The sequence below is a fragment of the Haliotis asinina genome, chromosome 7 (genome assembly GCF_037392515.1).
Source record: "Haliotis asinina isolate JCU_RB_2024 chromosome 7, JCU_Hal_asi_v2, whole genome shotgun sequence".
Classification (NCBI taxonomy): domain Eukaryota; kingdom Metazoa; phylum Mollusca; class Gastropoda; order Lepetellida; family Haliotidae; genus Haliotis; species Haliotis asinina.
Window position 1 is genome coordinate 27003402 of NC_090286.1, and position 14115 is coordinate 27017516.

General features: G+C 38.7%; 1 protein-coding gene across 1 annotated transcript; it reads left to right on the forward strand.

Moving 5' to 3' along the window:
* Window positions 1-157: 157 nt before the first annotated feature.
* LOC137291667 (p21-activated protein kinase-interacting protein 1-like) lies at window positions 158-13999 on the forward strand. Its single transcript, XM_067823097.1, has 10 exons — window positions 158-279; window positions 980-1145; window positions 4832-4952; window positions 6151-6278; window positions 7538-7620; window positions 7894-7956; window positions 9800-9897; window positions 10744-10852; window positions 12918-13311; window positions 13632-13999. Exons 1-10 carry the CDS (start codon window positions 190-192, stop codon window positions 13679-13681), a joined length of 1302 nt encoding a protein of 433 aa, XP_067679198.1. The 5' UTR covers window positions 158-189; the 3' UTR covers window positions 13682-13999.
* Window positions 14000-14115: the final 116 nt, after the last annotated feature.

Sequence of the window (14115 nt, forward strand, 5' to 3'; positions counted from 1 at the left end):
ACGCATTTACCACTTCGTTGAAAACAGTTCTGGATAACATGAACAGAAGGAAACATCTCTCTCTTTTGTAATGTCCTTATTATTTATTGACACTTTACTATGACATCCTGTGTTTTCCAACAGGACAAAGAAGCAGTTGCCTCCCTTGAATATTCTCATATTGATGACGACACATCACTAGTCGAGCACATGGTCGAAATGGCAAGCAGAGAGTTAGAAGTAGTGGTTGGAACGTACGAGGAACTTATTCTTGGCTATCGTTTATCACTCGAACCTGATGTATGCATTAGTTTAATCCACATGGCTATGCTGTTTATTTCAATGCGTATTCCGGGACTTTCTGTCTATATTGCTCGTGAATAGCTGTATAATATTTGTTGATAAGACATAAAGCAATCACTTTTATTCAGAATTTCTGTTTAAATGTCCAATCTCTGTGTTACAATTGCGTTTCCTGGTGCCCTATATAGAATATCCTCCAACAGAAAACTTGTTGATTTGGTTCTGTGTTTTCACCTTGTAAATCTACTAAATGTAATTATCCTTTAACTGCTCTAGGAAAGGCCAGGAAATTCACTTGTATATTATTTTACCATAATGTTCAATTTAAACACATTTGACAAAAGGTATGTGTGATGACAATAAGTACAAAGGCTAACATAGGCAGTATATACACAATAAATGGGAAATATTATATCTTTGTCCATAAATGGCTAGTTCCAAATGCTGGAAATATATGGAAAACAGTCATGATCACAAATGTGTGTGACACAGAGATTAAGAAATTGTGCCAAACCCATTTCTGTATACCTTTGAAACAGCCTCATTTCACTCAAAAACTAGACAGCTTTCACATAATGAAAAGAGCCCAGTCAAAATAGAAATGGATCCGCTCAGTATGTGTTTTATCAGGCTTGTTACATAGGAAAAGAATAAAGCATTTATGAAATTATAATATTTGAATGCATTATATTTTCAGAATCATGTATTTAGCCAGAGCTTCACAAACCACTCCCACAGTGGGAGCATCAAGGCACTGGCAATGTCCACAAAAGGCATCCTGGCTTCTGGGGGCACTGATGAAACCGTTCGTGTGTTTAACTTGAGGAAAGGAACAGAGATAGGGTCACTTGTACATCATTCAGGTGAATATGATTGGATTGGCATAGTTGTTGCAAGCATACTGAATGCATGGGTACTGAAATGATTTGTCAAGCTGGTGTTTCCGGTGTTCCATGTTCACCATAGTGCCTTTGCATTTGGGGCAAACTGAGGTAAACTCATTATGTATGTGTTTCAAGCCCCCTCTCAACCCACCTTTATTTTTGAATGTAGTATGTGCAGAGTTAAAGGTCACATACACTCTAATAGGGTACAAATGCAAAATCACTTGCTGACATCGTCATGAATGAAACCCCGTCATTAAAATTGCTCATTTCGATCTTCAATTACCTTAAATCGACCTTTTTGTCAACAGTACGAAATTCTCAGCAGCAAACGAAATTTCAACCAATCAGAGCCGCGCGTCTCCGTGACGTAATAGTGGGTATAGAAATGGGGGTCTGTGGAGTATTCATCTACATTTCAGGGGTTGAACTATTTCGTTTACAGGTTTGTACAAACCTGAAATCGCGAAAGCTGTTGAGAAAAATGAAAGCTATATGTTCTCACAATCTACTATCATTTAGTTTTGTCTCTTGCTTTGCCTAGTTTTCGAGTTACAACCCTTGTTTTCATAGACGATTCTGTCAAAATCACTTGGTGTCGCTAGGTTGTAATCCGTGTTAGGTGGTATAAACCTACATGTTATTTGTCATCATTCACTTGATGCTCGGTTAATGAATTTATAACAGGTATAATTAGTGGTAACGCCACTTAGATTACCCGACAAAGGCCCCCATTTGGCATTTCTTTTGTCTGGACCGATCAAAGGATTAACCAATAACACGCTGATTGATTAATTAGTTTTATGGGGATTTAAATGGGGGATTTGTCAAAAGGTAGTGTTTATGTATGTACATTTACTAATGTATACTGAATACACTCTGTCGTGTCTGTGTCTATGTAAAACAACGCCCTTCTTTCTAAGGATTAACCGCCAATATATTGATTGATTGCTCATTATTGGCTAACTAAATAACTTTTTAAAAAGAATGACGCACATTATGCAATTAGTTGCCAGGTGTGCTATCTTGGGTAACCAATGAAGGTATACAGCAATGTGAAAAACCTGAAACGATACATCACGTTTTCGTATATTAGACTGTTAAAAGACACATCACTTGGGAAATCTGCAGATGAATAATGTATCACTTTTTTGTGGATATTGATGGATACATTCCTCAAAGAAGGTAATATCCTGACATTGCTCCTATAACTTTAATTTTAATATTTGCATTTTTGTTTTTAATACGTTGTCGTAGCTTTCAACAGAACCATTGTTTTCGTCGTTAAGTGTAATGATGCAGACGACATACACTAGGGCGTGGGTGCGAATTATGATTCATGTAGGAAAACTATGAAATGTCTACATATTACATTCCTGTTATACATTCGCAGATTGCTTCTTTTTATCAAGTTTCAAAATGCATACAAGTATGACTATAAAGTAATTAGGATTATGAGACCAAGTATAAAGACTTTTATTAACAAGTGTCTACATACTGTTGAGTGAACGTTACAAACCAAGTGAATTTAGCAAGTGAAGAAATTTATCGCGCAGTATTTTCACTTCGACCCTGACCTCGCTTAGGTTATGTTACAGGCTGTTTCAGGAATATTGCTAAGAGCGACGTAAAACTAAACTCACTCACTCACTCACTCACTACAGGCTGTTTCATGCAAACTCATTTTGGTAATGATTCAAATACATATTTATGTAATTTTGATTTTCTAACTTGATGAAAACAAACCATACATAATCTCATTAATTCAAATGGATTTGACTTCGCGATTTTCAAAAATGGCTGCGCCCTTTTTTGGCATGAATGCTATTTAAGTTTGTTTTCACCGACTTACAAAAGGACAATTACTTTCAACTTACAAAAGGACAATTACTTTCAACTGGTAGTAAAATATGTATTTTATTGATGGACATTAGGATTTTACATGACATTTCTTATAACATAACAATTTCACTCTTGGAAGTGAGGTGGAGGTCAACATAACATTGCTTGCAATATAAATGTCACTTCGACCCCCACCTTGCTTCCTTGGAAGAAGTCCTTATGTTAAAAGTTGTGTCATGCAAAATCCTTTTGGCCATGATTCAAATGCATATTTATCTACTAGTAAAAAGTAGTTTTGATTTTCTAACTTGATGAGAACAAATCATAATCTCAATAATTCTAACGAACTTTAGCCCGTGACTTCACGATTCAAAAATGGCGGCGCCCGGTCTGAGGATGAATGCTATTTAAGTTTGTTTTCATTGACTTACACAATCAAAATTATTTTCTACTGGTAGTAAAATATGTATTTTCTTGATTGACATTAGGATTTTACATAACATTGCTTATAACATAACAATTTCACTCTTGGAATCGGTCAATATAAGGGGTCAGTATAGTAGTACTTACGATAATATTGTCACTTCGACCACAACCTCGTTTCCGAGGAAGAAAGCGTTGTATCCATGCAAAATCCTTTTGGTCAGCAATGTGTAGTAAGTAGTCTTGATTTTATAAACTCGATGAAAATCCATTTTCTATCCTGGAAGCATGGTAGGGGGTGAACCATCCGATTTAGTGTATACCACAGGCTTCCACAAAGCTCACTTCACACACACTAACAACCAATTTAAGCACAAACTACAGAGTCTGGTGGAAATCTGTGCATAGTGACACCATCACCCGACCCCAAGGAACAATTGACGGCAACACAACAATTCGGCATGTCTTTGGTGACGTCGAGAAATCAGCAAAATGATGTGCGACCTACACATTTTCTATACATTTAACTGGAAAACGTTCTTCTATGACGTCACTGTAGGGCTCCGGCGACAGAGTTCTGTAATCTGTCTGCGGTTTCGTTTGCTGGCGAGAGAGAAGCAGACGGCTTTTTAGCGACTTTTAAGCGTGTGGTATTAATTAACCACAAGTTTTTCTAAAAGAAAATGGTGTTTCGTTTATGACTAAACAAAAGTCTTTCATATGCAGAGATAAAAAGTGTACCAAAAAATTGAGTTTAGTGGTCCTTTAATGTATATTTTTTTTGGTTCTTGCTTAAAACTGGATACTGTGATATTCTAGTTGGTTTTCCCGTCCTTCATCGGCAAGGATTTTACAATTTACAATGTATTGAAATATTGTGAATATGAAACTTATTTTCGTCACGATGTGGCTGAAATATTTCAGATGTGACTGTAAATCTTAGCTCGCTCACTCTTGCTAAAAACTTTTTGACAATAACTGATGGAGGTGGTACCTTGCAGTTCATCGCACTAGAGATACGAGTTCAGTTACCCACATTGCTGTTGTGTTTGAGTGTTTGAATGAAACATGGTGCTGGTGTGTTTCAGCAACCTTGCCTTTTGCTGTTTCTGACAATGTTTCGTTTCAAACTCAAAGAATATTGAATCATTTGCAAAACATCACAGTATAAATGACTTCACCAGGTTTTAGTTTATACATAACTATCAAATTTTAGAGTGTTCCCATACTTTTTGTTTGTAGTATGTTATCAGTTTAAGTAAAGTTGTCAGTACACCAACTTGTGTATGAAGTTGCACTCTGCAGTTATCCAGCTTTTTGACAGTTTTCTGTAAATAATCATGTTCAGTTATGAACATAAGTATCAGTTCATGCAATTCTTGGTCTAATTTCATTTGAAGGTACCATTACCTGGCTTGATTTCTACAATAACTCCCACCTGTTCAGCACATCAGAGGACCACAAAGTGTGCGTGTGGAAAACGTTTTCCTGGGAGTGTCTCCGAACATTCAAAGGTCACAAGTGAGTCCTGTTGTGCAGCAGTGGTTGCAATACTTTTTTTTCCCAGTTGGCCATCAGGGCCTTCAGGCTTTAAATCCCACAAGTCCACAAATCTGCAGGCCCATTTTGTTTTATTCAAACCAAAAAAAACAAACGAAATAGACACAACACTGTATACAGTTTCACATTGTTTCTACAAGATCAGTTAGTGGAAGCCTGTTGCCCAGAGAAGTTAATATATGTTAAAGACGGGATTTGACATTCCTGCGTGCCAAGCACTGAAAGACCAGGAAATGAAACTGACAGTTACCATAACAGCACAGATCATTAATGATTCCCGAACGTTAATGGACAAAAGTAATGCAAGCATTTATGGGAAAAGATACCAGATTTTTAGAAAAGACAGATAATTTACTGAGGGCCACAGGGGCCTGCAAATTTTTGAAACAGCTGTCCCAATACAATAACAACCAGTGCTGGACCTCTGGGCCAGCAGTTACTTCAAGCGCCGTTATGCAGCAGCTTTTTTCCCCCTAATATTGTAGTACTGTTGAAATACTTTATACAGTGGAAGCTGTCAAAACCGGCATCTGTTTAAACCTGATGTTTCTTTAGTCCCAATGAGTGCCGGTTTGGATAGCTTCCTCTGTACTCTGAATTCGACAGATTTACTAAAAGAAGCTATCTTTTCACATGCTGGAATAGACAGTTTTAGACGGTTATCGTTGTTATAATGTGGCTCATTCTTTATTCACCTGGGAAGATTTGGGTTAGTATTGATTTTCGGTAACCCATGATTTTCGGTAACCCAGAACTGCTGACTGGGCTGACATGTGTCATCGTACCGCAAATGCACAGATTGATGCTGATGTTTATCAGTGGATTATCTCGTCCAGACTGTTATTTACAGTCTGCCTCCATATAGCTTGAATATTGTTGAGTGTGGTGTAAAACTCACTTTCAATTCATCTTTCACCAGTCTACTGAAGAGCTTCTTATCCAGTGTCAGTGAATGACATTGCTACTTCACAGAAGTGTCGAGGACAGCCTCATATTGACAAATGCAAGCATTGACGTTGCATAACGGAGGCAGATTTATTTTAAGTAACATTTGCGTCACTTGTAACATTAAACAAAGTGACTGGGCTGGTGCCAATCTGCCCATGACTTCCAGCCAGGAAGTGATGGTGAATGTAAACACAGTTACTTCTGTCTTCAGAGATGCTGTCAACTGTGTCGCTGTCCATCCATCTGGCAAACTGGCTTTGACAGTGGGGAAGGACCGTGCACTTCACACCTGGAATCTCGTCAGAGGAAGGTCAGCCTATATCACAAATATCAAACAAGGTTTGTTGTAAATATGTAAAGCTTTTTGGAAATACATGGCACACATTATCTGCCCCTTAAATCACTAAAACTGGTGTTGACATGTAGTTTCTTATTGTCCAGTGTCTCTACTGATATAGGACTAAGATTAATTATCCCCTGCAACAACGAAGTTGTGTCTGATACAGAAACGAGTTCAGGCCTTCCGCGTGTCAATTTGTACGTGTTTCTGTTCTTTCGTCTGATACAGATCTCCTAAATTATACATGTGAGGTTCATCAAACTTAGTACACATATGAAACACACTCCCTGGGTGTGCCTTATGGGTTAAGACCCAAATATGAATTTTATTTTTTGCTGTTTCCACTGAAACATGACTAAGGCTGTGACTATGAGGATGTCATGTCTATAACTGTACAGGCTAGCTTCATTGAACCTGGTACACTTATCAAGCATCATCCATAGATATGCCATTTGATGCTTAGACCCAGAAATGGAATTTGTTTTTTGTTGTTGTTTTTTTTTGTGGTTTATATGGAAACGTGATTTTGCTTATGACTATGAGGATGTTATCTTGTCTGGAGCAGATCTCCCAAACTTTAGCTTCATTATCCCCAGCAACAACAAATTTGAAGGTCATGTTATCTTGTCCAGAGCAGGTCTCCCAAACTTTAGCTTTATCAAACTTGGTACACATGTTCGCGATGTTCACCATGATCCCAACATGTGCCTTTTGAGGGTTACACCAGTGAGTAAATTTCATTTTGTTGTAGTTTCCATGACAACAAGTTTGACTTCGATTGAAATTAGTGGTTGTGCTCCTTTCAGGAGCAGAACATGAGAAACATTCACTATTTCTAAACCAAACTTGGCATTTAAATAGGTCGTGTGGTGTAGTGGTTCTTTTCTTTAGATTTAGGTTTAGGTTTCTGAATAAAATATTGTTTTGCTTTGCCATGGCAAGAGAGAACTTGGGGTTAGTGTTTTTTTGCGGGGAAGAAGTGTAAATGCTATCAATCTTCTCCCTCCAATCTGCCATATGTACACTGAAACATTGACATACTGTAATCATAATTAGTAGACATGTTCACAAACTGTATTTTGACCTTCCGGGATATTGACGTTTTTGTTTCTTTTGGAATGTTGGACAAACACAGTTATAGCTTGTGGCATAATGTTTAAGATGGCTTTTATTTGTACTGCTTATGTTTGCAATGTTCTCTGATGCTATTCCTGTTTCTGTTCAATAAACATTCACAATGAGCATAAATGTTTTTCAGCGGCTGATATAGTGTTGTGGTCCCCTGACGGAACAAGGTTTCTCATTGTATTCAGCAACCGAATTGACATTTATAAGACACAGGTATGTGTACTAGAAGTCTCATCAAGCACTATGTTGGCTTCATAATACCCAGCATTTGATAGGGTTGTTGTGATTGTTGAGGTGAGAGTTGGATGTGACTGTCTATTCATATGCCAGTGTCTACAAACATTTTAGAACGTGAATGGTCCAATTTCTCCCTCATATTGATGCGCAGAATACCATGTCTCAATGTCTAATATCATGTTTTGTTGTCTTGACAAGGTGTAAAAACAAATTAACAGGTGATTGTCATGTAGTACTTTGTCTTTCCAGACATCCTCCGTGTATCACAGTATCAGTGTAGACAGGAGGGTCAATGCTGTAGTCTTCCTACGGGTGAGTCATTAATATAGGGTGAACTCCTGCCAGATCTTAGGTAGTACTGGTGTTCAGTAATCCATGCTTGGCTGTTGTTATCATTTATAGAATGCAAGCATACTGCTGGAATATTGCTGAATTTTGTGTTCATGAAGTTATTCTTGTGTGACTTCATGGAAAGTATTCATCTACAAGAGTAACTCGATTTGCAGAGTCATGTGCCCTAGTTTGAAATCTTTGAGTAATCTACTCTGCCCATTTGTTCATGGATGTACATTGACCTTGAACCTGTTATTATGGCATCGTAACATAATAGATTGTAATCTTTCGAAACATGAAAGATTGTCTTTTCTACCGTGGATACATGTGCTTGTGGTAAAAGGCGACTTGTGGGATCTGATGGTTAGCCTTGCTGACTTGATCAACACATTTCTTACTGAACGGCATAAGATGAAACTCATGCTGTAGATTTCTGTATTGTCCAAACTCCATTATTTACAGACCGCTGCCACATAGCTGGAATATTATGGAGGTAGTGTTAAACAACAATCATAATTAGATTATTGTGCCATGGGGCTTTTAAGTGGCCAGGCTTACAGGACCAAACAAATATGACTCAGGCAACAAGATTCCATGTTGTCCTTGACACAGGTGATGATGTGAAAGTCTATGTTAAAGTTACCTGCACTAACTAAGCCGGCGTTGTGTTCATGTGTTGAACACAGGGTGGTATACGGTGCGCAGAGAGAAACTCAATGGTGAAAGACTTCTTGACACATGAGAGATGGTCTTTTCTGTTGTGGACATGAAGACACGTTCCTTTAATGCAAATTTCGGACAAGCCTGATACATCAAACTTTCATCAGTGATCCTGTACCTTGAAGTTGTCTCATTAATTGTGAACTGTGAAGTTCTGGGGTAGGAGAGACCCATGAAGGTCCCAGAGTAGAATAGGCCTTCAGCAACCCATGCTTGCCATGAAAGGCGACTGACGGGATCAGGTGGTCAGGCTTGCTGCGCAGATCGATGCTCATGTTGCAATCCACTGGATTGTCTGGTCCACGCTCGATTATTTACAGACCGCTGCCATATGGCTGGAATATTGCTGAGTGCGGTACAAAACTAAACTCACTCACTCACTGGGTTAGAATAGGCATTCAGTAACACATGCTTGCCATAGAAGGCGACTCTACTTGTCATAAGAAGCGATTAACAGAATCAGATGGTCAGGCTCATTCTCTTGGTTGACACATCATCAGTTCCCAGTTGCACAGATTGATGCTCATGCTGTTTATCACTGGATTGTCTGGTTCAGGCTAGATTTTTTACAGACTGCCACCATATAGCTGGAATACTGGTAAACTCGCTCGCTCACTCGCTAACTATTTATTACTAGATTCTCGTCACTTCCTTCACTACCATAGACCTGACCCAACATCAGTTTATTAAGACCAAGCAGCAACAGACAAGTTGCTGTTACGTGTGCTTGTTAGCGGGGCTCACTACCAATTATTTTTGTTTCACAAGACCCCCATACCTCAACCTTCACCGAGCACTGAAGACCCAGGTTGAATTTGATACGCTTGAAGCCTATTTATTGTACAGGTTCCCTTCTATTTGTCCAAATGATATAAGTAAAAAATGCCACACCATTTACCAAGAAAAACCTTTAGAATGTCTAATGGTTAAATTATGGTCTATCACAGTATAAATGTTTAAAATTTAATATTTGGCTGATCTAATGAAAGGACTTCATAAGCATCAGACAGTCCAGATAAAGCATGATATTTCAAATACAGGGCTTTTGGAGCAATTGATAGTGGTTTGTTTCGTTTCCCCAGATGATTTGTTTCTGTTGTAGTCAAACGTGATAGCATATGGAGGAGAGGGTGGAGATATCGTCATCTACAACGTCAATGATGAGAAGGAATTGCAACGCATCAGCACCAACACCATCAGGTACAAGGAGATACAGCATGAGACCGACAAGTGGTCATGTGATCACTTGTGGTGGCATATGCTTAGAGCAACAAACATCGATTTCCCTGCAGTTTGTATTGCATGGTCACTAAGATGTATTTACACAAAATGTCATAGGGTTTAAAGGGATGGATATGGTCAGGAGGTTATTTTTATGTCAAGTCTGAAATTAACTGTATTCTTCATAAGGCACCTGTGATGATCCTGGTTGGAATTGATCTTCAGTAACCCGTGCTTGTCATAAGATTAGTCTTACAGGATTGGGTGGTCAGGCACGGTGACTTCATGTACAGGTGTTGTTGCTTTCCTGTTGCATAGATCGATGCACATGCTGTTGACCACCGGATTGTCTGGTCTAGACTCAGGTACTAACAGACCACTGCCATAGAGCTGGAATATTGCTGAATGTGGCGTGAAATTCAACCCGCTCATTCACTCTTCATTATACAAGGGAGGTAACTGACTGCAAAAGGCTAGATTCCTTCTTTGCTCAACTAGGCTAGAATTTTGTAGCCTGATTATAGCACCACTGGTGGCTGTTATGAGTGATGTCCCTCTTATTGGCCAGTCAGCTTCCACCTGTCATATTCTTTGCATTTGCTTCAAAGATAATGGCAGAGCCCACTAAAGACAATCTGATTGGTAATCAGGATGAGTCAAATCTCACCTTACTTGAGCTCCTTGATTAAAAACCAGTAATCAGAAAGATCTTCATAATGGTTTACAGTTTATTTTATTAGTCAACAAGATTCAGTTCTTTTTATCTCTGACCGATGAATCTTCCTTTAGCATTTGATTAACTTGTACACTTTCTTCTGACCCCAGAATCCGTCACCTGACAAAAGTGAAAACCACCGACAATGACTGCCCCCTGGTCCTGCTGTCGGCCTCCAGCTGTGGTCACATCAAGGCCTTTCAGGTCACCTTCTCACAGGTAAACACACAGGCTGCAACTCACAACACAGGTTATTTGGACATGAGACCACACTTTACTGGTGCCATAATATGCAGGGCTGAATTTGGATCAGACTCAGGTCAGATTCACAGTAAACTGACATGCGGTGATGCTTCTGAAATTTTGATCAGAGAGGTATTTAACTCTCACCACAAGCCTCTCACTTGGTTTTGTTTCGGTTTTACCTGGTTAGGTTTGGATGGTCTAATGGTTGGCTCATTACAATATAGAACACCCAGTGTCACGGGGCTGGAATTATGTTTCTTTAATATGCATTTTGATGCTGGTGTGATGAAGAGGAACAATTTTTATGGATAGACAACTTGCAATGGAAGGAAGAATTGTACTCATTCTCCTGGGACATAGGTTCTAGTTAATGGTAGGTTATGATTACTGTTTCTGCCTCATTTGGTCTCTGTATATGTTTTGGAAAGTCATGGTATAACTGCACTAACTAAGCCGGCGTTGTGTTCATGTGTTGGACACAGGGTGGTATACGGTGCACAGAGGGAAACACACGGTTAAAAGACTCCTTGACACATGAAAGCTTGTCTTTACTGTTGTGGACAGAAAACATGAGTGGTTATTCCTACATGGTAACTGCATGTGTGTTCTCAGCCAAATCGTGTAATGTTTAACTGCCAGCACTAAGAAAACAAATGGATAACAGTCATCTTCTCTTATTGACATCTTAGATGTCACATTGTTAGGAGCTCTTTCGACTCCCTCCACCTAAATTATTTCTTATCAAAGATTTCAGTAGGTAATGTTAAGATGGTGAATAATTCAACCATTATGTGAGCTTAATAGACATTATCTGAGTTTAATAAGGCACTTTACAGGAAGGATCTCAGGTGTCTGCTTTTGATGCAATGGGACGGTTGGGTTTGATTCCAAGGTACAAAGAGTAATGTCCTTGGATTTCTGCTGGCAAACTACCAGACCTGGCACTTATTAGAGACCAGCGCTTACTTCTTAAACCGCATCTTTACCCACAGTGCTTATTGGAGGCCTGTTGCTTATTAAAGGAAATACAGTACTTGTATGTTTCCAAAATATTCTAAGTTTTGAAAAAATTAAATCTCATGAAAGTAAGCATTCATGATTATGTCTTCTGGGTTTTTTTTGTTGATTTTTGTTCAGTATAATTTATCATGATAAACATCCACTTGAACTTGCTACCCTGCCAGTTACCAATTTCAGTTAAGTGCACTAACTAAGCCGGCGTTGTGTTCATGTGTTCGACACAAGGTGGTATACGGTGCACAGAGAGAAACACAGTGGTTAAGGACTTCTGGACTCATGACAGATGGTCTTCTCTATTGTGGACATATTATCTCCATAGAATATTTCAAATATGATGTTCATTACTTCAGTGTTTTTGAGTCATGTACAAACGTGTGGGATACTTCCTGTGCTTCTCTTGAAGCTGCAATTATTTAATGCCAGATCTATTCGGAACAGTTTTGGGATGGAACTTGCAGTAATGTCATACCTTGAATGATGATGTATAGAAATACATGGTTGTCAAAAGTTCTTTCAAGAAATCAGTAGAAAATTGTAGAACTTACACTGTGCTTGCTGATGAATTCGGCACTGTGAACTGACAAAATATTCTAATAGTTGCCAGACTTGACATGTATGGTTGTGCTGTAGGCACTTAACAGGAAGGATAAAAGCTCATGTTATTGCTTCAGTGGTCTAGTGTTAGTGTAATACCTATTTTGGTTTCAATACTTGATTATTGATAAAGTGAGGCCTAGAAGCAGAGTTCAGCAGACAAGGAAAAGCAACTACAACTAGCCAGACAATGCTGGTACACACCCAATTACTTGTATTGTGATAACAATGAGTTCTTCGTATTCTATGTATGTCTGGTCAGATCAGATTGGTTAATTGAGTGAAATTGTCCAGGAAGTACGAGCGTAGCTCCTTATATCAATCAGAGAATGGTCAGATCCAGACTTCAAACATTGCTTGAATATTGCTATGGGTGGTGTAAAACTAAACTCCCCACTAGAACTTTGTCTTCTTGCTTGTGCAGGATTCAGTCAGTGCTAAGCTGATGGCCTCGCATGACACCAAGTTCCGGCTTACTTGCATGGCCGCAACACAGATCAAGGTGAAGACAAAGGTGAAAAAGGAAGTTGAGGACATTGACATTAAGGCAGAGGACACATGTGACTTTGATGATACTGTTGAAATCAAAATCGAGGAGACCAGTGATGGAGAGGAAGAAGATAACGGTGAAGATAGTTCTGAACAAGACAGTGGCCATGAAGAGGACACTAGTTCTGATTCCTCCAAGGAAGAAAGGTCAAGGAAACAGTCAAGGTCATATCTAGAGTTCAAAAGGGCCAGAAAGTTGAAACGCAAAATGGCTGCTGAGAAGCTGGAGGTAGAAGCAAGTAAGAAGAAGAAAAGGCCCAAAGTTAAAGGTTTGTGATAAATAATGGAGATTTATGGCAACTCTCTTAAGACTTCATTGCACTAACTAAGCCGGCGTTGTACCTATTTATTGGGTACAGGGTGGTACACGGTTCATATAGAACAAAAGAAAAGGCAACTAGTGACTGGATATTTGTATGATTTAGTCTGATTTTCTTTCCTGACAATTTATATCATATACTTTACTAAGGTGACTATCTCATATTTTAGAATACATATTAAAGATTTTAAAAACATCAAAACCTTACCTTGAGACCATTGTCGGGGATGTTAGAAACAGACAGTCAGTTTCCTTTAATTTTCATTCCAGAGACTAAAACTGACAGACGCAGTGCAAAGATATCTAAAAAGAGCAAATGAAAAAGCTGAAAGCCTTGTCATGAGAATGGACAAAATACTGTATGAATATGTCAGAACTCACAAGAATGATGATCCAGTTCAACATTCAGACATTATCAGGATGACATCGAGCAGAAGGAATGCAGTAGCAACATTTCAGGCGTCTATCTCACTAGACATATGTTGTGTCATCTAGCACCAGAGTAATGTTATTCCTTGAACTTCTACTGTTCTGCGTCTCATGCAGTGCAGACCTCACTTTCATCTGTCCTGGCTTAAGAATTTTCATTGGGATTATGTGATGTAAAATTTGTGAATTAAAATGATACCATACCCTTATTATTCTGTTGAACTTGCAAACCAAAGAACTGACTTCATTAGACAATGTGCAAGTTCCACCATATCAAAACACATTGGATTATGGAGGGTATGGATGAAGCAAGATACTGTACAGA